The following is a 27,138-nucleotide window of genomic DNA, read 5'->3' as shown; positions in this document are numbered from 1 at the left end:
CAGATGGGTCATTCCCCATCTGTCATATTTACAGAATCAAATATCCCAACATCCTTTATACAATTCCTGCTTTATGTACTTTGTCACCTCTAAGCCAGTGGTTAAGCACAGACGTGGCCCAAGTTCATTTTTGTGTGGGATGTGTCAGTAACATCAGTTACAGAAGAAAGGAACCGTGAGGTTCTTTGAAAAGTCACTAGTCCAATGTTCAAGGCACGATCAACTGTATTTGTCAAACTCCTCCAACATCTGCCGAACCTGTTCTTAGAGACTTTCCTTCGCAGATTTTTACATTGCTCTTCCCAATCCTTAACTACTGTAATCAGTAACATGATCGATTTTGTCTTACGAGAAGAAACGTGTTTATCTGGTTTATTGTTATCTTAATCCTCTCTACAATAGTGTTTCTGTTATGCCTGGTGCAAGCCCTTGTCTTCAGTCCAGAGCAGGCTGGAGGTGTTGCCAACACAACGAAGTCACATTTACAACTGTATCGCTATAATGTGTACTGAACAGATTAAAGGCTGTGCATTAAGAGGTGTTTTAAAGTAATTCAAGTGAAAAGTGTCAGATGAGAGACTTTTTAATTGGCCTTCAGAGAAGCCTGTTCTTGACCTAGGGCTGCTTTGTTATCCCAAATAATTGTTTGAAGCACTGCTTATGAAATCTGCAGTTGACTTCAAAACAGCCCAGGGCCACCTGGGCCCCTTGAATAACACATGTTTTAATCCACCTACACAGCAAATATCTGTGCATCAAAGCCAAGGTTGCTGTCTGTTCACAGGGTAAAAATACAAAGCATGTTTTTGGGCCGGGTGTGAGAGAGGAGAATGCTGTATCTTCAAAAGCAGTGAATCAGATGAGGAGGTCACAAGGGGTAAATGCCTGATGTGCAATGTGGCAGCTGCAGCAGCAAATGCAGACATCAGGTGTGTAAGCACAAATCCTGCCCGTGCTAAGTGCTAGGATGTGGCCACAGCCATTGCATGGCGCAGGAACGTGACTCTTCTGGAATCACCGTGAATGATAAAAGGTGTAACCATCTGGAAAGGCTCATTAGGAACCCAGAAGAATGAGTCAGTGGAAAAATCTGGGCTGTACGAAGGTGATAGGTAATTATCTACCCAGCAAAAGCACGGCAGAAAGGCGCTGTAATAGTCTGTGCACGGCAAGATCCCCTCACTGAAGAAGGAAAACGTTTGGTGGTTAAAAATCATGACATTTTCGACGTGCTGCCTTCCTACAGGGTTCTTTAATTTTTGGAAAGATAAACCCCTGAAACCCTACGTGTTTCAGTCCCCGAGCAGTGCCTGGCGTGAGCCCAATTCAGCTGCTGGGGCAGCCCCCTCCGCGCCGCTGTGGGGTCCCAGCGGGACACGCTTCATTCCCATGGACAAGCACCAAGGGCGCTCTTACCTGCTCCCAGGGGGAAGAATTAGCTTAATCTGGGAGCTTTGCCCGGGCAGAACAGAGACCACGGCTTTTCAGCTTCTAGTAGAGATAGGGCTGGGATACAGCCGGAAAGCTAAAGCAAAGGTAACCTATGGAGCAGATGAGGAGGGAGCGGGTAGAATCGAGTGAGACAGAGATGAGCAAGGACGGGGTAAATCCTCTGTCTGCTCTTTAAGCAGTAGCTGTTACCGCATAGCAAAGGCACCGACGAGCTCTGTGCGACATCCCCGGATCGCGGCACTGTTTGGCGAGCATGGCCCAGACCCAGGGGCTGCACTGCCGGACACAGCGACCCCGCCATGGGGCTCCGAGAGCCCCGTCCCGGCAGCGGCGGAGCCCGGCCTCGGGCAGCGCCCGCCCCCGCTTCCTCCCCCGCCCCCGCCGCCATGTTGTGGGGCCGAGCGCCGCGGGAGGCGCAGGGGCCGCGGCCCGGCGGAGCCGCCGCTCGGGGCAGCGCAACAGGTACCGGCGGGCCGGGGGGCGCGGGCCGCGGGCGTTATGGGCTCCACTGCCTTGAGCCGCTTTACTTGTCTTTTATTCTTTAGTTGAGTCTGGGCTCTTTTTTTTTTCTTTCTTTCTTTTTTTTTTTTTTAGGCAGGCTTTTTTCTTTCTTTTTTCTTTCTTTTTTTTTTCCTCTCCTCTTTTTTTTGGGTGGGGGTGGTGTCTGGGGCTTTGGCGGCGGCGGCTCCCACTGCCGGCGCCGCCGCTGCTCGCCCGCGCTCCCTCAGCGCGCTGCGAGCGGAGCGATCGCGGTGCCCGTGCCCAGAGAGCTCCCGGAGCGCCCGGGGGAGCCCCTGCCGAGGTGAGGTGACTCGGACGCGGTTGTAGAGCCCCGCTCCTTGTGGTGGTGATTTTGTTCCATCTGGTTAGCTGTGAAAACGCGGGGTTTGGAGAAACCCAGCTGGTTTCTGCAGTTAAAGTTTGTAAACTGCTCTGTAAATAGACTGGCTTTTATCGGTCTCGACTTCTCACCGCGGCATGTCGTAATTCAGAGAATAAAATGAGGCTGAGGTACGTGATTCGGTTTCCTAAACATTAAGGTACCATTTTGAATACAGTAAATGGTTTTCGGGCCAGCTGGGGCTTTGACATCTGTCACATCGCAGAACTCGAAAGTAGATCGTGCTTTAAGATAGTGCCTGCGTTCTCTGAAGTTATTCTTGCAGCGGCTCTCTTAAACACCAGTCGGAAATTCCTCATCTAAAACACGGGAATGAGAAGTCTCAAGCTTCTTTGCCCTTGTGTCCAGGCTGCCCTCTGTTGTGCGTTGCTCTTTTGGGAAAATGATGTTTTCTGAGCTGTTGGTGCTGGCCTGTGGTGGCCGGAGTGTGCACAGGAAGGCTCGGGGTGTGTGTGAAGCAGAATGTGCTGTGTGGGGGTAACATCGGTGCTGCATAAACTGTTGCCTGCTCTCAAGAACTTTTAATCATTCATCTGAAATTGGCTTGTAGCAAACATCTATATCCGCTGATGCGACGGTGACATGTAGATGTAACAAGCGCCAGGAGCTAGTTGGATAAGCAGCTAACTGGGCTTCGTTCTGCTCCCAAATCTGGTTCATTTTTGTTACCTTGTTTCCACTCTACCTCCCCTGTTTTGTTTGTGTGTATTTTTTCAGTCTGACTCATCTGGGAGGGGCATTCACACCACCATACCTCTGAGTACTCAGAGAAACCTTAACTCAGACTCTGGGCTCCCTGTGATGTGAAGAGAACTGTGTGATGCCTGCAGACATGGATTTAGGCTGCTCTGTGCTCTCTGTTGAACAGAATTTTTTGTTAAGATTAGCCTCCTCACTCAGATGCCTAAATTAGATCAAGTGAATATGCTTATCCTTTTAATTACTATCCTGAGGGAATTGCATTTACTTTTTTTCTCGTCCATCTGTACAAGATCTGGGGTACAGGATGAATCCCTGGCTGAGTTGTAGCTGTCAGTGTAATAGAAACCAAGAGGATGATGTTCCTGTAGCAGTAACAATAGCAAAATGGGGTACCTATGGTCTGTTTGTGCTAATCATAAAAATAACGGGGTTATCTACCCCATTAGGTGCTGGTCAAAGCACCAAAGCTTTATGGATACTTATTTTTTAACCATTCTTGTAGACAGAATGAGATAGATCAGGGCAAAAGTGAGCGTGGATGATTTTGAACTGTGTTTTTGAGAAGGCTTTATTTATTTATTGAGACTCAGGTATTAGAGTGATTTGTACCACAGCAATACTTACAGTAAAGTTTTTTAACAGGTATTTCTGTTGTAGTCTGTAATGGTGAAAAGTGAATTAATTTCATGGCATAGGAAAGTAGCAAGCTATGAAAAAATGAAGCTAAGTCTGCAGGTGATAGTATTTCTTCAGTAGCTGCTTGTCAGGAGCTGGTGAGGAAAATGAGGCAGCATTTGGAAAGGGAAAGGTGATGTGCATGCTTTGCTTGGGGTGTTATCAGAAACCTTCACAGCCTTTGAGAATAGGCATCTGTCAGGAAACTACTGTGGGTTTAGTTCCTGAAAGGCAATGTAGTCCAGATTAGTTCCTGTCACAAATTGAGACAGATGTCTCTGGTCTGAGAGATAATTTACTTGCAGACTTTTAACTAACAGGTTATCTACTGTTGCCTCAAAAGATTTAATTTGATTAGCATGCAAAATATGTGAAAAAATAGTTTAATGAGATTTTTCTTTAAAGGCCAGAGCTGTTCTCTTTACATTTTTAAAAACTGGTTCAAAAATTGGACATCTTTATTTGTAATGTTAATTTCTAGCATATTTTCACTTGAAAGGAAATACCTCCACTATCTCAGTTTTTAAAAAGCTTTTAACTGCTTCAATTTGTTTTTATTTACCTCAAATGTAGTTACAGAACAATATTGTTTTGAAGGGACTTCTGGAGATCATCTGGTCCAACCCTATGAAAAGCATGGTCAGGTCACTCAGAGCCATGTCTGGTTGTGTTGGGATTATCTCTGAGGGGGGAGATCCCAAAAACTCACTGGACAGCCCTCTCCAGTTTGGTACCTACCCTGGCTCAAGGTGCATCCCATCCCCTTGCCCAGGCTGCCAGGGAAGGCATTAAACAATACTGGCCATGGTGGCAGCTCCTGGGGAGCATTACTGGTTCCAGCCAGATGGATTTGGGACTACTGAGCACAGCCCTTGCAGTCTGCTGGTCAGGCAGGTTTTCCACCCACTTTACAGTCAGCTTTTTCAAACTATATTCCACCAGTTTGGCTGTAAGAACACTGTGGGAGATCTTGTTCAAAGCCTTTGTGGTTTCAAAACAAGCTGCTGTGCCCTTGTTCACAGGACCAATCACCTCAAAGATGAGATGTGTTAGGTGTGGTTGGTCCTCAATAGCCACATGCCATTTCCCTTCACCTTTTTCTTCTTCAAGCATCTGTAGGTGGGTCCTAAGGTGATTTGCTCCATAATCTTTCTAGGGACTGAAGTGAGACTTAGCTGCCTTCAGTTTGCCTTTTTCCAGTCACCAGGATCTTTGACCAGTCACCAAGACCCTCCAAAAATAACAGAGTTTAGTCTTACAGTGACATTAGCCAGTGTTCCTGGCAGCACTGGGGTGTGATTTGTGCCATATGCACATGTATGCAAATGCTTTATTTACATGTTTTTAAATTATTTTGACTTTCAAAAGCTGCTTTCAGTCCAGTGTGATGTTAAATCTTTTGGTAAAGCATATTAGATGATGGATCCTGCCATGTTTTTAAGTTTTGGGGTGAACCTTGGTGTAGTTGTTCTGTGAAAATCATGAGAGCAGCAGTTGGCTGACAGAGTTTGGGGTGTTGCTTGGATTAGAAGGTTTGTTTTATGTGGCTGAATGATTGGGAAAGTCAGTTACCCTTCTTAGGCTTTTTTTGTCTTAAGTGATGATTGGTGGTTATAAAGATAACAAAGATAGAGTTGTAGAGTCCTCTTCGTTTTATGAGGGGCTGACCTATTTCAAGCACTATCACTTGTCAGGAAAACAACAAAAAGTATACTTTGAGGTTCAGAGGTTGAGCCTAGATATGGGGTGGAATAGGGTAGTTCCTGTATTCCTCTTACCTTTAAAAACATACTATCACTCTTTAACTTCACCTTTTAAAATTGCATTTTTCTTGTGTGCCCTGGTTGGTGATAGATGACACATCAGACTATTTTGAAGGGGAACACTCATGTTAGAGTGCCTGGTTGGATTTCTGGAAGGGCTAAGCAGCTGTTCTAAGTGATCCTGAAATTTTCAAATGCTTAGTTGCAAATATTACAGGTAGCTGAATTCCCTTTGGTATTCTGTGTCTGACTCCTGATCAGTATAGAACTTGGAGATTTATGTCTATGTGTAAGTTCAAGTTCCTTCCAGTGACAGACCAATGTAAGCCAAAATTTTAAGCTAGCAGTGAAACCTTGTTTTCTGTGGCATTAGCTGTCTGAGTTTGATCAGATGTGAGCCTGTGTTGAATTTTTTCTTGTGGTCAGTATATTTAGAGCAGCCTTCAGCCATGTGGATCCTCTGGTGTCTAATATAGGCCCTCAAACATACTGCAGTCTTTCTCTCCCTTGAGGGTACTAAATTTGGTTGTGCCTTCTCTGTCTGGTTGCCTGCTTTTCATGAATATTATATTCAGTGAAGATCATAGTAAAGGACACTCTTCTGTTAAGCTTGGTTCATGTTGGTGATGGGGTTCATCAGAGTAGTTTACTCATGTCTCATCTCTGAGAAAGGCAAGCTAAGAATTCAAGAATTCAGGCATCCTGGTTGCTTGGTTACTGTAATGCTGCTGCTTTCATTAATTCACTTGTCTATCAGGATGGTGGTTTTTTTTTTTTTTTTTTTTTTGGGTTTTTTTGTTTTTTTAATTCAAGGATAAGTCTTTAGAAACAAACAGGAGACTATTCCATGAGGAATTCTTTGTTCTTCTTACCTCTATGTATACATTGTTTTATTGCCTTTTGCAAGATGGCAACTCACAAGATGTAGTAACTTGTTTTTCTTGTATAGTTGTGCCATCAGCACCAAATATTGTAAAGGTGAGGATTAGGTCACATAAAAATTATATAGTAAAAATGGAGCTGGTGAAATGTCATTTTTCTTCAAATTGAGAGTATTTAGAACTTTGTCAGTATTGGAACAGAGCCTGCCCATGTTGGTTACTTGGATCCTAGAGTTAAAACAATGGATTGAACATTAATATATAGGTGAGCGCAGTGTTGTGTAACTCATTTTCAGAACAACACGTGAAATTCAAATGATGTAATATGATGACAGTAGCAGCACAAAGCATTGGAGTTACCTAATAGAGGGCAAGTATCTGAGAACTATTTTTAAACATTTTGGCAGTTACAGATAGTTGAAAAGGTGTGGTTGATCCAGAAAAGTCACAGCTTCCTTGGAACAGCGATTCTGAGAGCAGCCAGCTTGACTTGAGACACTTTGATATGGGATGTTGCTGCTTCAGAAGTAGCAGATAATAATTCTGAGCTGGCTTTACTAGTGAAAATGTTCAAGGCTGATGCAAGTGGAGCTTGTGAAATGCTGTGGCATCAGCCATGAGCAGTATCTGCAGTTAGTGATTCAACAGCATACACATGAAGTAAGGGAAGAACAGGAAATGGGAGTTAACTTTTCTTTGTTTCTAAAAATATTACAATTGGAATGTGGAAAAAAAATTACCTATTATGGCTATACTAATAAATGCATCAAAAAATCAGGGCACATTTAAATAATACTTTGGTCTTATCTTTCAAAGGTAAACAATTTTACTAGTCAAAAGCTAAAACTTTTTAGCTTTTTTCACTACACTTTTACGACTTTAGGTAGGACCTGTGTCTTTCTAACTGGGATACATTTGCCCCTCAGGATTTTACATAATATTGAGATGTTTGTTTAACATGGGTGATAATTGATTCCCTAAGTTCATGAAATTCAATTTGGTGGTCAGAACATTATTACTGTATGCTCTAGAGCTCTGTGCTAAAGGTTTAAGAGACCACATTTCAGCTGGGTGATTTGAAGGACTGTTCTTGATAATATGAGCGTGGATGTGACTTGTGGATGGGAGTGGGGTCAGAGGCAGGAGTCTTCAGCTGGGGCAGGTGGGAGGTGCTGTGCCACACTGCCTGTGTGCTGGGTCTCAGTGTGCTGGTCCCAGAGCCTCTGTGCTGGGGGGATCTCCATGACACCCACACTTTTCTGTGTCACTTTAGGGAATGTGTTTTTACCCATCCGTGATCCAACTAAAATACTCCTACCTAGTTATTTTTTCTTGTTTTTACTGGCATATGCTAATCTTTGCTTCTTCTCCCACAAGGTTTCCCTGGTTTTTGATACATCAGAGATAAACTCCATTTCTGTGCTTTGAAGGCTTCTTGTGGCCTTTCTCCTCTCTGCTTGTCATCTCATTCAGTTTTGAGAAGTTAAACCTGGTGGTTTTGTGCACCTGTCCAGCTTGAAAGCAGATACCTAAACTGTAAATCCTGTCTCACTGAATGTTTTACTTTCATTAGATAGTCAGATTGTTCTCTGCTGAGCACAGAAGAGTGCTCACGTATCTTTTGTTTCATGCTTTGCTATAGCTGCCCATTAGATGTTCTGTTTGTTTTGCACTGTTATCTGTGTCTGAAAGCTGAGCAGCAAGTTAAGCAGCATCTCTTCTATCATAAGAAGAAAATAACATTATGAATTCTTCTGTTAGTTTTTTTTCCTCTGTTAGAATTTTGCTTGTGCTTCTGATGGAAGGACAGGAGTGGGCTTAAAATTTTCCTCTAAGGTGGCAAGATTTTAAATGAATAAGCTTAAAAGTAATATGCTCTCATGTTTCCAATCATGGTTGAAGTAAGAAAACAATGTAAAGAAGACAACTCCTCAAATACTTTTGTCTTGCCCAAGTCCACATTGACATAAATTAGGAGTTACAGTGTGAAAGTGGAGAACTGCAAGTTTTAAGGTGTGTGGACCTCACCAAACAGCATTTAAGGGTGCTTGCACAAAGCTTGCAAATTATTACATGTGAGAATTGATGTGTTTTAAAACAAAATTTTAAAAAAGGCATATGGAGTGTGGAGTCATGTGAATTGGAAAGTAGGAAGCATTAAAAACCCAAAAAAACACAAGAGTATTTTAAGTTACCACCCCTTGAGGAGCAAGCAGATCTCACTCAGCTCTCTGGAAAGGTTACAATATGCAGCCTAGAATTGCTTCTTCAAGGTAGAAGCTCAGAGCCTTTAAAAAAAAATTATAAATAGTATACCCTCTACTTCTTGGTTTTTTGTTTTGGTTTTTTTTCATTTCCTTTCTAAGCAAAGCAAGCAGAGGTGGTGATGTCTGTCTGGGATCAGGTGAGTGAATATATTCTCCCAGGGCGTGACAGAGCTGGGTTCAATTTCCATCTTTTCCTGAGGAAGTTTGTGTCTCCTGGGAGAAGGGCCAGGGAATTAAATAGTGAGCTTCCTGAAGTGGTATTCTCATTCTCTCCCTCAGAACAATTTCTTCCTTGCAAAGAAGGTTTGAAGCTGGAGGGACACAGAGAGGGACCTGCAGGTCTCTGCCTTAGTGTAGAGAATTAAAAATAAAATGGGAGAAATCTTCTCCTAGAAAGGAGGGAGGAAAGATCAGTTTTAATCTCCAGAAAGAGAGGAGAGAGCTGAACTGTGTCTTGGCACTTTGAATGGGTGCTTTCACAGCTGAGCAGCTGTGTGAGAAACAGAGTAAGCCCAGCAATAGTGGCCACACAATTCTGGTTTTTGAACAGAAAGAAAGATCCTTGTGTTTTGGATGGTCAGTAAATTCAGAAAGCATATTAGTCAAGCAAGGTGGGTAGAAAGGTATTTGTCAGAAAAATACTTTTTGTGTTCTGTCTGGATCACAAAATCACTGGGTTGGAAGCGACCTTCAAGATCATTGAGTCCAACCCAGCCCTAACACCTCAACTAAGCTGTGGCACCAAATGCCACATCCAGTCCTTTTTTAAACACATCCAGGGATGGTGTCTCCACCACCTCCCTGGGCAGGCCATTCCAGAACTTTATCACTCTTTCCATAAAAAAACTTTTCCCTAATATCCAACTTGTATTTCCCTTGGCACAGCTTGATACTTTGTCCTCTGGTTCTGCCAATTGCTGCCTGGAGAAGGAGACCAACCCCACCTGACTACAGCCACCTTTCAGGTGGTTGTAGAGTGATAAGGTCACCCCTGAGTCTCCTTTTCCCCAGGCTGAGCACCCCCAGCTCCCTCAGTCGTTCCTCGCAGGGTTTGTGTTCCCAGCCCCTCTCCAGCCTTGTTGCCCCCTCTGGACACGCTCTCTGTTGGGTAGGAAGTTTCTGTTTCACAAAGAAGAAGGAAGGGACTTCACAGCCTAGGGTTAAGAAATAAAATGTTTAGCTTTTTTTTTTTTTTTTTTTTTAATATCAAAATATTAACTGAGGCTCTCAGTACTGTTATCTACAGTAGCAGGGGGAGCAGGAAGAGCCAGCAATGTGCTGCCCACAGTCAACTCCTCCGTTCTGTCACTGATGTCATTCATCTGTTATCAGAGTGGGTGGACTTTGTAAGCTGGCCACAGTGCATTTTGAAAAGGCCATGTGGCTGTGTATAACTGTACTGTATAAAGGAGATAAATGCTTGGCCTGCCACAATGTTGAGATGTTTTTCTTTTTTTTTTTTTTTTTTTAATCAGTAAACTCTCATACCAGTATGTCTTGAGCAAAAAGACAAAGAGAAGTTACAGTCTGTGCTGTTTCATAATGCCTTACTAATGCTTCTTATTCTCTCTTATTCTTCTGTTTTTAAGACAGTACTCCAAAAAAAGCAGCAAACAACTACATGGGCTATTACAGTGTCACTGCTTTGCAAATATAATGAGTTCTCTTTGTGTTGTCCAGGTCTATAGGTGTTGCAAAGAGTAAATCAGGTAGTTAGTGCTGCAGTCTCTGTCCTTGCTAATTGGCTCTTGCAGCAAAATTCTGCAATACATCATCCTCCTGCCACAGAGAGAAGGAAAAGAGCAATAATGTGACCACACATGCTGCTTCCATGGGGTTTGCTTTCTTCCAGACAGAGCCTGGTGCACCAGACCTTCATTCGTACTAAAGCTATGTGGCTGTGGTTCTTCTGAGAAATGTTTTGGAAAAAAAATTGATTCAAGTATAAATATTAACAAAGATTGTGGTAAGGTTGCCCTTCATAAAATGGCAGTATGCCTATGATAGGGAAGACAAAAAGCTTTTTTTCCTTTCTCCTGCAGTCTGCCCAGCTCTAATGTTTTCTGATGCTTTCAGCATGGTCCTGACATGCCCCCCGCTTCTTGCAATCTCCTCATTTCTTTTCTCCACTTGTATCAACTAAAATGAACACTGAGAGAGGGAACAGAAATTGTAGTCTGGCAGGCCAGTTTGTGAAAACAATTAGTGCTTTAAAGATTTGGGCTAGTCAGATGGCTTGTTTACAAGAACTTGCTGTTCTGCTGTTTAAATGTGAGATCCAAGTTTTCCTGTTTTCACCCTAAATGGCAGCAGGGCTTAATGTTATCTACAGTGTTTGTAAGGATGTTTGGTCCTGTTGTTGCACCATGGATTTTGTACTGTCTGCCACGGTTTCTTACAACTGATGACTGAGTTCACCAAGCACATCTTCTAGAGCATTTTGCAGAAACAACTTTCTGTGAAATGCTCTGGTGGCAATGTCCATAATTTTATCCATATCATCTGTTTGGGACACTGGTTATAATATTTTCTTGATTCTTATTTTCTTTCTTCAGTGAATGTTTCTGTATGACATTGTGTAAAAAGCATCCTTGGAAGTGTACAGCTTTCACCTCCATCAATGATTAAAAGTTACCAGAATCTACTAAAAAAGTCTAAGTTTGTCTTAAAGTGAGAATATTTTGCTGTGATTCCTATTGGAAAAAGAAGTGGTTCACATTTGTCCTAAAGGCTTAAGGTGCTTTTACACCTCTGTAATCTTTATAGGTGGTGACTGCAGCAACTTTATTTGCAATTTGTGAAAATAAGCTGCTTTTAGCTTTGATATGTGCATGATCTCCAAGCCTTTGGGATGTGCTGGAGAAATACAGAAGACAGAATACTTGTTGAGGGCAAGCTCCATTCATTGAGAAGGATTGTTCTCCCAGACTTTTGAAAAATGTGCATAGATTTCAAGTTTACTGGGTTGTTTCCTCCTTCTTTAAAAAAAATTGAGGGGAAATTATACTGCAGCAATACTTGTATTCTTCCTTTTTTCACTTCTTGGTACAATCTGTCACTGTAGAAGTATCTGTGCTCGGTGTAGTCCTGGTGTCTGAATGATGTCATAAGACTGTGTTCCCAATGTTGGTGAGATACAAAACCCCCTGCAAAAGTCCCAGTTATGATCTTTGGTTGCTTCTGTAAGGTCATAGTTTTCTCTCTTTAGGGGTTACTGTTGGAGGGTTTGATTCTCTTCAAGTTTAGTGTTTATTTGAAATACCACAAGGTCTACATATAGACATAATAGTGAGGCAACAGAGCTAAATCATGATTTAATCATATCACAGTGCTGTAATGTACTCTCAGTACAGACCCATTGGGCACTTCCCTGGTTTTGGACCTTGGATGTTGGTTCATCTACATGGCAATGCCCAGCACAGATTTACCAGGCTGGTTCAGCCCAGGCTTGGGGAATTTTCAGGCACACTGAAAAATCCCATGTTGATAATTTGGGCAGGGATGCTCATTGTTTTTGCTGATGAAAATGAACCAGCAACACGTGTCCTCCATAGATGCAGGGCCTTCATAAATAGGAATGACCTTCACCAAGCAAAAGTGACATCCAAGTCCTCAAAAGTTTTCAGTTGAGATTGATTTTAAAATGTGGTATAGTTATGACTCTAGAGACATTAAAATGAGGAGAAGGGGTTTCCCCATTTGGTGTGCATGAAGCTGCCTGGGTTACTTCTCCCACTCGTGCTCAGCAGTGGAGGATTTTGAAAGCTCAGTCTACACAAGCCATTTCAGCAAAACCAATGCAAAATGCTACTGTATAACTGTGAGTTATATGAAGTATTTTTAAAGTATATCTTAAGATCTGGGGCTTTAAGAGTTAATCAGTTTACTGTCAAGACTTGTATTGTCTGATAATTATCTGACTTGTGTTGGGAGGCCTCCTCTCAAGTACTGTGTCCAGTTTTTGGCCCCACAGTGTAAGAATCATATAAAAACACCAGAATATGTCCAAAGGAGAGAAACGAGGATGGTGAAAGGACTAGAGGGCAAGACTTTTGAGGAACAGCTGAGGATGTGAGGTTTGTTCAGTTTGGAGAAGAGACTGAGGGGAGACCCCATTGCTGACTATCCCTTCCTCATGAGGGGAGCAGCAAGGGAAGTGCTGGTCTCTCCTGGTAGCAGGGCACGAGGGAATGGCTTAAAGCCATATCAGAGCACATTGAAATTGGATAGAAGAAAAGTTCTCCACAGAGGGGGACAACATGCCAGGGAGCTCCCCAGGGATGGGGTCGTGGCCCCAGCTGGTGTTCATGGAGTGTTGGTCAGTGCCCTTTACCTAGGCAGGTTCACTTTTAGGGTATCTTGTGTGGAGTCTGAAGTTGGACTCAATGATCCTCTTGTGTCCCTTCGACTTGGGATAGTCTATGTTTTTGTGATTACTCCTTTAAAAAAACCCCAAAACCTAAAAGATGGCTGAAATTAAGAGAATAAAATGAGTTGGAGCAAAGATCAAATATGTAGCCCTTAACCAATAAGATTAAAAATGGAACAAGTCACATGCAGGTAGAAGTCTGCTGATTCTGGGGGTGTTCTCCAGCATTCTGCTTCGTGTCATGGTTTCAGGTTCTGTTTTAGACCTCCTTGACAGAACAGCTTTTGCAGAGAAATGTGCTGAAGAAATGTTTAACAACATTGGCAGCCCTTTTCAGGAAGGCTCTTTATAGATCTCAAGTGTCTCTTGATAGGCTGCTTGGTAGGTCCATGTCTTGGAACAGTTCCATGCTTCCTTTTTTAATCTTTCTGTGGTTGATACCTTGTGTGGTTGTGAGGGATCTTTTGGACTCACCAACCACTCCCTTTGCTTTCTTTAAATACATATATATACATGTGTGTGTGTGTAGCCACAAATGTGTGTATGTATAATGATGATGTGAACTATATAGAGAGAAAGTATTGTTAACAACTGATCCCAAACATTTTTAATTTTATTGAAGAAATGTGCAATAGATACAAAAAATGCTGTCCTCAGGTGGAACTGGAGTGCTTTCTGGCTTTTTTGTGCTGGGATGCACAGGAGTTTCTCTGCAGGAAGGCAGTATGGGGGATAGATATTTCTGTACTTATTATTAAAATATGTGCCTGTATTGAGGTGAGGGGGTTTTTTGTGTATGTGTGTGGGTAAGACGTTTGGTGTCTGAAAAGGGGGTGGGCAAGATGTGATTCATGTTTCTTTTAATTAAAATAAATATTTCATTTTTCTAGCTTCATCCTGTACAGTAGTTTCTCCACAGAGAGCACAATGATAATGATGTATAAATTTCAGTATTTAAGTAAAATTATCTCATCCAAAGCACAAGCTCACTTCATTGTCTTAGTTCTATATTTGTAAAGCAGTGAATTGTTCATGCTTTTTCCTCAGATAATTATTAGTGGCTATTTTTCAGTTCTAAAGAATTCTTTATATGGTACACTTGAAAGAACGCGTACTAGAAAAGGAAAATCTTAGTACTCTGATATTCATTATGAAAGTAAATTCTGTTCCGAGCCCATTTAAATGCTGCTTTTGAGTGTTTATGCAGTAGCTCAGGAGAAGGAATAACTTCATTGTGTTGCTTCTGCAAAACCGGCTGATGACAGATTTTTATTGGGACAAGCCCTTTCTTCAGAATACATCATGTAAGAGTGTTTTCTTTGTTAATAGTGCGTGGAGTGTTGGAGTGGATGAATTTGAATAACAATTGGTTTTCCACTTGGCTCAGCAGCAGCTTTCGCTTACCGAGCTGAGCGCTGAACTTTTGTTTAATGGAACGCACAATATTTACCGGGGAGGGAGCGCTGGCAGGGACGTGCTGGGGCTCGGCCGTGCGTCCCGGCCAGCCGGGAGCTGTTTGTGCTCATCGCTCCCAACACTTGGTACCGTTTTCCTTTAAGAGCTGCCACGAGGCTCAGGACTGCACTGCATACCCTATTTAAAAAAAAAAAAAAAAAAAAAAAAAAAAAAAAAAAAGCCAGAAAAGGATCCCGCCGGCCCTGCCCGGTGTGATGCCGCCGGTTGAGCAGCAGCCCCGGCCGGGCATTGTTCGCGGTCGGAAGCGGGGCCGGGCGCTGCCCTTGCTGCATTATTAATGCGCGATGTTTTCATGTTGCAGATGGCTGAGGGCTAGCGGCGCGCAGTCGGGACCATGATGGCTCAGTTTCCCGCAGCCGTGAATGGTGAGTGGCTCCGGGGTGCTCAGCCAGGGCTCGAGGGTTGGGGTTTGCTGTTTCTTTGCGGGTTTTGGTGCTTGGCTGCAGATCCGATCGCCGTCCGTGGGCTGGGAGGGGACAGCATCGCTGCAGTGTCATTTGGGCTGCGATAGCAATCCCGGGGCATTTCCAGCGCTGAGGAATGTGCGAGCTGTAGTGGAGCCTGCCTGACTTCAGGCAGGGAATATGCTAAGTAATAGTTGATTAAACTTGCATACCTTTTCTGTTACGTAATTCAGCACAAAGTGTGTTCCATTATGGTCCATTACGCTGTTTATTTTAAACAAAATATTTGAATGTGTTAAGCAGTTTGTGACATTGATGAAAACAATCAGCCCTTCTCAAAAGAAAAAAGGCAAAAAAGAATTTTCGTCTTGACTGTGCTCTTTGCACTACAGAAACTTTTAAATTTGTTTCTTGATGATTTCCTTTCAAAGACATATGAGAGTTGGAACCTTAAAATTGTTCCTCTGTATGTGTATGGGATGGAGCCTTTATTTTTAGAGGAGGCCTATTTGTGAAGGCACGATTTGCAAAGACCTGCAAAGAAATTTGACATTTACATGTTGTTATTTACAGAGCTGGCCAAAATGAAAATACAAGTATAGGAACAATGTTTTGTACTTCAAATACTCCTGATAAAGAATATTTTTCTTCATAAAAATAAACATAGGTACAGGAATGAGTATTTATCTCATTTGTCTATGAAAGTTACTGCAGGACTGGGAAATCTTTAATTTAGAAAATTGTCACTGAGATAAATTGGGAAAGGGTTTTTGTTTTTGTTTTTTTTTTTTTTTTTTTTTTTTCCCAGAACAACATTCAGATTTCAAATTAAACCTCTTATTAAACCTACAAACCTGTTTCATATAAGCGTAAGGCTTTTCATAAAAAAAATAAAATCCGTGTAATCAACGCTTTGTTTTTATACAATCAGCTGCAGTTTTTTCCAGACTTTGTTTCACTTTACAATAAAAGTCAAGTTCAAGGAGTCAGTAAATACTAGGGGAAATCCTATAGACCAAATTATTTTTTTCATTTAATTGGACATAATGGAAGTTGGTTTTTTTTTTATTTTTGCCATGTGGTTTTTGCTTCTTAATTTAAAATAAACAGTCAGGGGCTCTCTTTGGAGAAGATACAGCTTTATGTTCTTGGCTGTCTCTGTGGTGTATGCATAAGTTATTTGATGTCTCTTAGTTTTGGCTTTTTATTCCTTTATTCCATTCTGTTGGACAAGCATGCTGTCAGTGCTGACCACATGCACTGCTCTCAGAAGCCTTAGTTTGGGAGAATATCCTTGATCTGAAATCCCTTGGGCAGAACTGTCTGCCACTCTCAAAAGGAGTGGTGTCAGGGGATGCTGCCTTTCCCCTCTCAGAATTTTACTGTGTTGGAAGGCACAATAAGAGGGAGAGCATGGGGAAGAGAGGCAATAGTTAAACTGTTGCTCCTCACAGAGGAGTTTGGATGACTGTGTCAACTTTGTGTAGTGTTGCCGTCATATTTCTTATCAGAACTGGTGAAATTTCAAACAAGTCAGTTGTTTTAAACAAGTTTTAATGTGATTTCTGGGTAAATACTGAGCTGTTGAAGTTGTTCTCTAATCTTTGTTCCTCTTCCCTGCTGCTTACCACTTACAAGCACTGCTGTAGTGGTTGCATTCAAAGTAGCTCACCTGCATTTGCCACTCATTGCTGGAAACCTCTAATTATGTTGTTAGACCTTGGTAGTGACTTGAAGCATGAGATGAAGAATGAGGTGATGTGTGAGGCAACCAAGCCATTAGGCACTGCTGCAGCCTGGGAGCACTGCCTGCCTGCTCACCTTTGTGCTAGCCCTGCATTGACCCTTCCCTTTTGTGTGCTGCTGGGGGAAATAGTGGGTTCCTTCTGTGAGAAAAAACCTCTTATTCTTACCAAGATACAATATACTTAGCTTTTAGTTCATGAGCAGTGTAATGCATGAAGTAGTTTCTGTTTCTGGGTTATTTTTGGTGTTCACTGTTACAAAAAAGTGAGGGGATGGCATTTAGCAGATGTGTGTGCAAGTGTGTGATTATGTGACAGCCTGGAGCTGCGGGGTCAAAGCATGATATTCAGCCTCAAACAAATACAAGTGGGAGATGCTATGGTGCTTTATTTACCAGCCTAAGCAGAGAAAGCAGCTCTGTACAGGATCTTGAGTAGAAAGGGGAACTGAGCTGTGTGCAGCTCCTGTGGAGACACTCAGCTTCATTGAGGCACCTTCAGAATGTACCTTGGCCAAGCAGGGTCCTGAGCCTGGCATGTGCCTGGTGGCCCCTGTGCTGTGCTGGGAGCTGGCCACGTGTAAATGTTGTGTGCTCTGGGGGCACCTGCTGTTGATAAACCTCTCTTTAAAGTCATGAAAGGACACAGTGCCCAGAAAGGAGCTCCCTTTGACTCTCCATTGCTGTCCAAGGTGACCTTTGTGGGTGCCTTACTAACAAGCTGAAATTCAAAGAGGAAAGCAGGACTAAAGAGTGGGTGTTGATTTTTCTGGAACTCAGACCTGCTGATTTTTACAAATTTATATCCCGTGCAAAATGTAAAGGTTATGGTGACATTTTATATGAACAGGCAAGGCTGAGCAACATGTTTCTTATACAACACCAGATGGATAAGAGACATTTATCTATGTGGAGTCCAGTTCTATCAAAGAGCCACTCCAGGCATTTCCTTCTCCCCAGTCAGCAAACAAGATCGAGGATACCCTACTGAGAGTTTAGTTCTATCCTGTAACTGCTTGAATATTGGTCATTATTTCTGTGAAAATGATAATACAAACCCAGTTTATGGTAGATGATTCTTCTTACAAACTGTTCTCCATCTGAACAGAGCTTGCTTAGGAATTCATCCTGAGTCTTGCAAAAGCCTTTGGGAATGGCATTTTGTTACACTAAATAACTACTTCAGCAATTGTGTTTCTAAAGAAAGAGTTAATATACTAACTGCAAAAGACACTTAAAAGGATAAAGGCTTTAACAGGTTAAAATGTACTTCCATCTAATTTGTCTCAGTGATTGCTGCCTTTGTCAGTGCATTCGCTGTCATGGGGTGTGTTCTTCCCAGCTGGAGAGGAGTTGCAAGATGTTTCTTTTCCAACTCTCCTTCCTTCTTTTGTAGGACAGATTTGTTCAGGGTTTGATATCCATGCTGATGGATCTTGGTTTTGGGGAGATTTGATCTTAAGGGACCACCTGGAACAAGGAAAGCAGTATTTGCTGATCAGTATCTTTCACATTGTTTACTTAGGTACCATTGGAATTTTTGGCCTGTGCTTTTTTGTTTATGTTTTTATTTGCCATTTCTCTTCCCTTCTACCACCTGTTTCCTTTCAATATAAATTTTCTGTGCTCCAGCAGGAAAATCTCTTGATAAACTGAGGTGTAGAAAGTAATAGTTGTAACTCAATTCACATGCTTCCAAACCTTTATAAGTAAAACTGGATTTTGTGCTGCTGTGAATAGAATTTTGTGTCTTCACACTTAAGTGTGTTGGAGACTAAAGCAGACATGAAGGGGTTCTGTGAGGTGCCAAGGGCAAAACACTCACCAACAGGTTCTGCTGCACCTTCTCTTTAGAAAAGTCAGTCTCAAGCTTTGCAGTCTGAATGTTTTTGAATTAGGATCAACACTGGTCATCAGAGTTCAATTAAAAGCTGCTTGAGTGCAACCTGACTCTTCACCTTGTGTGCACTGTAGATATGGAAACTGTAGACTTGAATGTCAACAAGTGTAGATAAAGACACAAAGCTGAATTAGACCTTGCAAAACAAGTATCAGAACTTGTTCTCCCATCTAAAAGTAGGAAAGGGAAAGAAATTGTGAGACAAAAGCAAATATTTTCTCTGTATTTATGAATTAAAACTTCCTCTTGGTGAGGGCACTGGTGTCAGTTGATATGGAGCAAAATTCATATGCTCAAGTCAGAGGGGTGTTTATCTTCCACTGTCACACCCTGCAAAAAATTGGATTTCCAGTGTGTCTGCCATATTATGTGTTTTCTTTCATCTTGTAAGTCAGAAATAGTGCTGTAGGGTTTCACAATACAAGGTGTCTTATATATATTTAATTGTGAGCATAATATGATTCACATGGAGGATGTAAGAGGAAATTTTAGAGGGGAAAAAATAGACATGGAGGTATATGTTAAATAGAGTAAATGGAAATAGCTTTTGACAGAGGAATGTTGCACTTTGTGCCTTCTTCAGTGTCTGGGTTTTGTAGGAAACATGTAACAGATCCCATGGTTGGATTTCATTAGAGAAATAAATGGCTAAAAGGGAAAGAAAATGCAAGTTTTAGAGCAGACTGTTGTAGTCATGTTATTCATCTTGGATTTTTTCATGATGCCAGTCTTAATGGTTATTTATGGCAATATCATCAGTAAAAAGAAAACATATGCTGGTTAAATTGGAAAATGACAAACTGGAGTAATTTTCTAGGCAGAATTACACAGTATGGGCTACATATCATTGGTTAAATTTCATCACATTTCTGCTGTGCTGACTTCAAATAGCTTTTTAGCCATACCATTATGGCTGGAAGGATTTCTGCTGTGTGCTGGCTGTGACTAACGAGGAAGGCAACCGGATGTGTTAGAGGATCATGTAGTAATTATGTGATTTGAGGGAAAGGAAATGCATCCTAAAATGTGGTGGATGAAATAAGGAGTGCTGTGTGCAATTGCTTCAGGCCCTGGTGAGCCATGTGGGCTAGAGGGCAGAATTTGGGTTATCTGCTTAAGAAGGGGAGCAAAAGAACCCAGGGAGTGAAATAGATACAGAGCTGGGCTTCAGTGTAATTAATTAAAGTGCTGAGAAAGAATAAAGGGATTGCCTTTGTTAACCTGCACAGATAAAAGCTTACTGTTTTGTTTTGGGTTTAAATTTTAATTTTATTGCATTTCCTGCTCAGTAAATAAATTTGCTCTTTATTTCTTCTTACAAGGAAGAGCAACTTTAAGGAGGGAAATGAACTTGTCTTTAAGTACAGTGTTAGCACAGGGCAAATGGAGATGAAGCAGCTGTTGATGCAGTTGGTCTGGAAATGGGAATGGTTCTGTCAGCAGTGACATTCTGGACCATGGTCAAGGAGGAAATCTGAATGCCTTAAGGCAGAACTTGCATTTTAGGAAGGAATTAATGTATTAGAGTTTCTTGGAGAAGCAGCAGTCTGCACACAGTGACCTTGGAAGTCCCTTCCAAGCCAGTGCTCCTAAAATGTAATGAAGAATTAGATAATAATGAAGATTAGTGTTAGATCTTGTGCTGTTAGCTTACTTTAGGCCTATAGTTTTGTCTTGCTAAGATTTCATTTTGTTAGTATCATGTGTTAGCTTTTATGAGGTAAGTTTTCTCTGAGTGGGAAACCCAGGATGGTTTTTGTCTGGAATACTAATACTATAATGTAAGCTGCGTTATTCAGTTTGGATGTCAGAGAGACTTCCTGATGTTTTTTCTTCAAAGCACGTAAAACCCTAAACAAAAAAACACAAGAAAATCTATGAATACTTTCCCAAAATGGAGCAGAAGGCTGAAGGCTTGGCTGAGATAACATAAATCTAATACATGACCAAGTTTCAAAGTGCTTTGACTGTTAAAATGTTCATTTCCTTGAAGGTTTAACTCCCAAGTTTATGAAATACATTACTCTGATAAGCCACTTCATGTGATTGTTGCAATTTAGGGTTGATGAGCATTGTGTGAAGTGGCACCATCTTAACATCTACTAAATTCCAAATCATCTGTGATCATCACTTTGAGCAGGCCACAGACAATACTAATCAGTATTGGCAGAATGAGTTCAGGTTTAGCCCACTAATTATAATGGCAAGAACAAACACATTTTTCAGGCATTGTGGTCTGTCAGATATATTTATATAATGCCTATTACTTTAATTAGGAATCTTGTGTGTTCAGGCTTTCCAGTGTACTGCAGCAGTTCTTTGGGACATCTGTTGTTTTTCTGACAATGGGACAGTAGCTTTAAATCATCACTGAGTGAGCTGCAAGGGGTGGAACCCTGGAAAGCTGAATGTCAGTGGCCATGGGACTAGCATTCATACTGGCTATCTTCAGAGAAGATGCTTTAATAAGCTAGAAACATCTGTGCTTTAGGTGGATGTGAAGTTCTCTGTATGCAAGTCTCAAGAACAGGTAAGGTTAAATGAATATCAAGAACTTTTGCTGCTCTTTTACCTCTTCTTACTGAAGTAATTTGCATAAAAGTTTTTATATCTATGTAAATAGAAGTAAGAGGTGGTATATTTTAAATTATGCACTGACATTTTCCCCTGCCTTTCTTGTCATAACCATAATTTAGCATTGAACCATGATCTGTGCAGCACAGTTGTTTCTGTAGGAAGCAGATCTTTCCTGAGAAGTCCTGGTTTCACTGCTGTGAAGCTCTGCACCTGCTACAGTGTGTGTTGATACTTGTATAACTGTACTGAAAAGGGTGCACTTATTTTTTCTTACCAGCTACAAGTGAAATTTGTTGTGAAACAAATAATAGTGCTTCTATAGCTCTGTGTCTCACAGGAAATCCTCAGGCTTGGGGAAATAAAATTTACAGGTGTGAGTTAGTGTATAAACTGTTTGTGATGGAGATGATGTGGGTTGGAAGGCCAGCAGAGTCTCTCCTCTTATTTCTAATGTACTCTGTTCTCAGATTGGATTAAGAAATACACAGACACTCCTTTTTAACCTGGCCTGAAGATAACATTGACCAAGCTCCCTTTTCTGGAAATGATCCACTCTGTAGCTGCCAGAATCTGTTACACAAAAGGAATTAAAGTAAGGATACCTGTGAAAAAGGTGGCCACAGAGATTGTGGCTCCTGTGCTAAGTGAGACTAAAGGGATGAGAGTTGCTTAGTTTAGCTTAGAGACAGCTAAGGATAGTTTAGGTAGTTTTTTAGAGACAGCTAAAAACCTGTAATGCCATAACAGTACAGAAAATGCTAACAAGGGAAGGAATATTCACTGTATTTTTTCATAGCTGCAAAGCAACATGATATGTAGGGAAATTATTGAGTTTAAGGCTAGCAGAAGAAAATGGGTTTGTTTGTTGGTTTGGTAGTTTGTTTAACACAGTGAACAACTTACAACTCACTTTTAGGACTCACTGTCTTTAAGATCTTTTGGAAACATGGAATCAAAACTTGAGGACGAAAGATCTGTGCCATGGCTATTAAATGGTTGCTGCCTTTTTTTTTTTCCCTTTGGGGCTTTTTTTGGCTCAAGAAGCTTGCTAAATCAGTGGTTTCTGGCAACTGAGAAACTGTAACAACTGTAAAACTCAGGGAAGAATTCTGTTCCAAATTCTAGCCCATAAATGTCCATGTGAGCCTGCTGGCAAGGCAGGATTAGGGACTATGATATAAACTAATATATATATATATATATATATATATAAATGATACTATATAAACTGATACCAATGGTTGTATGAACATAAATGAAGCAGTTTAAAATTTATTGTATTTCAAATCAACCCCTTATGTGTGCTTGGAAAGTAATACTGTATGTGTGCTGGATATAGTTGGCAGATTTTGCTAATTAGTAATTTATCCTTCTAAGGAGAACTATTTGAGCAAACTCTCTTATTCTTGCTTCTGTTTCCTTTGTGTTTCCTTCATTTTGCCTTCATTTTTTCGTTCTGCCAGGACTAGAAGTTACAAAGAGGAGGGTAACAAGAATGATTAAAGATACAGAACAGCTTCCATATGTGGATTAATTGAATTGACTAGGACATTTCAGCTTGGAAACGAAAGGGTGGGGATGGTGGAAAATACAGATGTCACCTCCCCAAGGTCATCCATTATTTTTCAGGCAAGGGAATGGTAATTACTCTCTGATAACACATGGATTATCCAGTATCAGATGAAAGTACCATAGATCTCAGTCATACAGAGCACTTTGCACTGTGTCAAATAAAAAGTGAAAGCTGTAGGAAGCTGTGAATGACAAAAGGTCTTGGATTCCTTAAATCATTAGAGATAGGTGGATTTTCCTTCTAGTAATGAGGCAGTTTTCTGGTTCAGGAGCTGCACTGGGGCTGAGGAGACACCCTGGAGCAGCACCACCACATGCTTGGCTCACACTGTCACTGTGCTGGCATATCAGCTGGGGGGATATTCAGTCTCTGCTGGAAGGACTGTCACTGTGTTTTGTTTCCTGAATTTTCTCCTATTTTTATTTTATTCCAAGATCATTCAGGAAATGCCTCTTCATTTTTTCTTCTCTCCCACCCTTCCTGTGTAATTTTTTGGGGATATGTTTTTTGTTCGTCTGTTTTCCTCTCCTCTTTCAAGTCTGTGTCCCAGTTCTTCATTGCAGATATAACCCATCAGCCTTCCTCCTCAGCCCTGAGAACCCAGAAATGTGGTTTTTAGTCTAATGGCCAGATAGTGATGAGAACTACAAAAATTACTGGAAAGGACCTAATATTCCTGAAACAGAATTCTGTTCTGATCTTGTCAGTGTATGTCTTCATGAGAGAATAATTTCCTTTACCACACCTAATTTCAAGGTTCACTTTGCATCCTCTTCCCTGGTATTTTTACTGCCTGCATTTCTCCTGGTGCAGAAAGATTTATTGGCTGCCACAGATGCAAACTCACCTGAATCTTATTAGTTTTGCAGCACTCCACAGAGATTTGCTAGACAATAATTAAACAAATTGTTCTTTTGTAAATTTTTAATTAAATCATAGGGTTGTTTTGTGAATGCTGGTGAGCAGCAGCAGCATAAAGCATCAATTTCCTGGATTAGAAATGTTTTGTCTAGGCTCTGGTGAACTTTTTCCACAAACATGGTAACTAAAAATTTTTATTTTTCTCCTGGAAGGCTTTGATACAATACAGGTTGATGAGTTTACTTGAAAAAGCTTCTGACTTATCCTTAACTGAAGGGTAAGCATCCCTTCAATCTTCTGTGTCAGGCTGGGAAGGAGGGTCATGGATTCTGTCAGCTGGAAGTTTGCTCACCTTAAAAGCAAATGGAGGCAAGGCTTAAAGCTGGAGAATTTAGCAAAGTATGATTATATTATGCCATGATAATATTGCTTACTTGACCTTTTCATACCTTCCATGGGAAAGACTCTTGTTGGTGTGACTTTTTTCATCTCTTCTTTCCATTTCTAAAATCCATCCAAAAGTATGAATTGCAGGTTTAGGAAAATGACCATTCCCACATGCTGGTCCCTGGAGGGGATGTGCCTCAAATCCTGTGTGCAGTTTGGGAAGGACATTGAGGGGCTGGAGCGTGTCCAGGGAAGGGAGAGGAGCTGGGGAAGGCTCTGGAGCACAGGTCTGAGGAGGAGCAGCTGAGGGAGCTGGGAAAGGGGCTCAGCCTGGAGAAAAGGAGGCTCAGGGGGAACCTTCTGGCTCTGCACAGCTCCTGACAGGAGGGGACAGCTGGATGGGCTCTTTCACAAGTAACAAATGACAGGACAAGGCAAAGTGGCTTCAAGTTGTACCAGGGGAGATTTAGATTGAATACTGGAAAAAATTTCTTTCCTGAAAGGGTTGTCAAGCATTAGACAGGCTGCCCAGGGCAGTGCTGGAGTCATCATCCCTGTGGGCATTTAAAAGATCTGTAAATGTGGCACTGAGGGACATGGTTTAGTGCTGGCCTTGGCAGTGCTGGATTGATGGCTGGACTCCATGATCTTAAAGGTCTTCTCCAACCTAAAGGACTCTGTGCTTCTGTGATTCTGAGCACAGACAGAGCTGTCACTGGCTAAAAGAGTGGGCTTATTTCACGTGCTGCAGCAGTGTAACTCAGCAACTACGGTTGGTTTCACTGCCATTGTTTCTCCAGAATCAGGCAGAATATAATTTTATATTAATTGCTGCTATTGAATCTAAATCTGGCAAAGGCTTAGGTTAAGCCCAGCTCTGTGTGCCAACGTCTTCATGTAAGGAAAGGCAAAGTTAATTAACTTTTAAGAACAAAACATGAGTTTACCAACATTGTGTATTACAGTGATTGCCCTTTTTGATGAGATGTAGGGAACTTAAAAAACGCACTATAGAATGAATTGTCAAAAACTTTACAGGAAACTGGTGTAAAGGGTAGCATATTAATTTGCAGTTCAGAATAGTTTATATACATTTCTAGCATGCATTTCCTGATGTACTTTTACATTAGTGGACCATTAATGAAACTTTACTTTTTTTTTTTGTTTTTCAGTATTTTTCTTCCTTGGTGTGGGTTTTTTTGTTGTTGTTGTTGTTTGGTTTTTTGGGTTTTTTTTTTTTGTTTTGGTTTTTTGGGGGGTTTTTTTTGTTCTTTTTTCTTTTTTTTTTTTAGTGCTTCAGTGGAATTGGCAATAATTTAATAAAAAAATATCTTCTGAAAATGGATAGCCTTAATGACCGAAAAGATTCTGTGATATTTATAAAGTATAGAAATACTATCCTGCTATTATAAACTGATACTTTAAGTGCTTTGGAATAGCCAAGTGTGCTGTAGAGTTCAGAAAAGAATTAGATCTATACTGTTAGCATGGATTACACTATTATGTATCTCTAAATTGTTTTAGGGATTATACTCCTCCTGAAAGCATGGATTATGTTTCTACATTGGGATCACTGTGTGGCACGGGGTGTCCTGTGTTCTGATGTTCCTCCTTTATGGATGGATTTTGTGTATCAGAGTGGGGGCTACCAGTGACAAGATCTCCAGGCAGAATTCTGCACCCCATCTCACAGGAGAAAGTGGATAGTTTAAACAAGCTCAATATTTTATTTCAGTGAACTGTCCAGCCTGAGAGTTCCCAGTGTACCAAATATCTGGAAATTCTGTACATAATGCAAAGAATATTAATTGTACTCTAAAACGCAATGTGACTGCTGTTGCTTTGTCCACATTTCTGTAAGTTTGCTCTACAATTAATCAAACTTTTCTTGGCCAAATCTTGTAGCCTTGCATGTGCCTGACACTATTTAACAAGTCTGCAGGTACCAGCTGTGCAAGAGGTGCTTGAAAATCTTTAAAAATTCTCTTGGCTTCAGTGGGCACAATTCTTGTAAATATAGACATTACAAAATTGAAGGAGAATCACGTTTCCCTGTACTGAACATTCTTTAGCTACAAATTTTTCCTTTTATCTATGTGCACACAAAAAGAAGTTGCTGAAGTTACAGTTAAGCACAGAAATAGGTACCCTTTTCCTCTGGCAGCTGCCTTTGTGTTGCTTAATAAAAATGAGAGCCTCCATGGAGCATTTCTGGTAGGATGAGTAATTGGAGATTAATGTATGAACTGTGAAAGGAGATTGCACATGCCTCCTTTGATGGTCTGAGATTGTGGAAGCTCAGAAGAGCAGGTGCAAACCTCAAGGAAGAGCAGGTGATGCTTTGGGATGGACCCAAAGCCTCCACAGTAGTAATTCATACACATTAGCACACCTAAATAAGGATAAATGCTGTTTATTAGTAATTTTTCTCCTGTTAGAGATATGGAATCAACAGTGAAGGAGGGAAGCAAATATTGAAAATAGCAATTACACTGATAAAGAATCTCAAATTCAGACTAATGGTAAAATGTTCTGTGTATTTTCAGACTCCTGGAGTGTTTACTCACCACTGAGGAAAAATTAGAAGCCTGATTCAACATCTCAGTTGGGAGTGTTAAATCAAATCTGTGATAAATGCCTCTGTGGTATACTTATCTGCAAACACAGAAAGACTGGAATTATTAGATTAATCCAAATATGTCCTAGACCAGACAAGTCTCTGGAGGCTCCTAATAGGAGACTGTATTGTGATTGCTGGTTGCATTAAGGAAAACCCCTTGTTATACAGCTTGAGGCACGTTGCTCCATGTCTGTGCTGAAATTTTCCTCTTTTTAAACACAAGGATAAATATTTATTTAAGGTCATTATGAAGCTTCATGCTAGTTTTTTTTGATGGTTACAGAGGTGGTGGTATAATCCTCATGACTCACATGTACAAGGAATGCTCTTTCAATTTAGGTTTATTATCTCTGTGGAGTTAATTAACTTTGTAGGTCATAGGAGCATAGTTTTTATTAGAGAAAAACAAGCAATGCCTGTGAGTGAGAAACAAAGATACTCTGGAGAATGTGAGAAATGTCTTATGTTTTTTCCTTATCAGTAATCCAGCTGCTCTCACTACAGCTACCTTTTGCCTATTGGCAGGACTAACCAGTGGCAGAGGTCTTAATAGAGCATTTTCAAGTCTATTTACTCTTCTTCTAGG

The 27,138-nt window shown here is 41.1% G+C and overlaps 1 protein-coding gene across 6 annotated transcripts in view; it reads left to right on the top strand.

The window, feature by feature from the left end:
• Positions 1-1,850: 1,850 nt before the first annotated feature.
• ITSN2 (intersectin 2) overlaps positions 1,851-27,138 on the top strand; it is an 80,147-nt gene continuing 54,859 nt past the window's right edge. For 3 of the 6 annotated variants that reach the window (XM_063150933.1, XM_063150934.1, XM_063150931.1), the window contains exons 1-2: positions 1,851-1,914; positions 14,788-14,851. In XM_063150933.1, coding sequence (XP_063007003.1) covers positions 14,821-14,851 — 31 coding nt within the window. In that variant the 5' untranslated portion in view covers positions 1,851-1,914; positions 14,788-14,820. Of the gene's footprint in view, positions 1,915-14,683; positions 14,852-27,138 lie in introns of those variants that run through there. The other 3 variants (XM_063150937.1, XM_063150936.1, XM_063150932.1) reach the window with 2 other exon arrangements.

This window comes from Melospiza melodia, chromosome 3, assembly GCF_035770615.1.
Source record: "Melospiza melodia melodia isolate bMelMel2 chromosome 3, bMelMel2.pri, whole genome shotgun sequence".
NCBI lineage: Eukaryota > Metazoa > Chordata > Aves > Passeriformes > Passerellidae > Melospiza > Melospiza melodia.
Note: the sequence above shows the minus strand (reverse complement) of the source record. Positions and strands in the feature narration are given on the sequence as shown.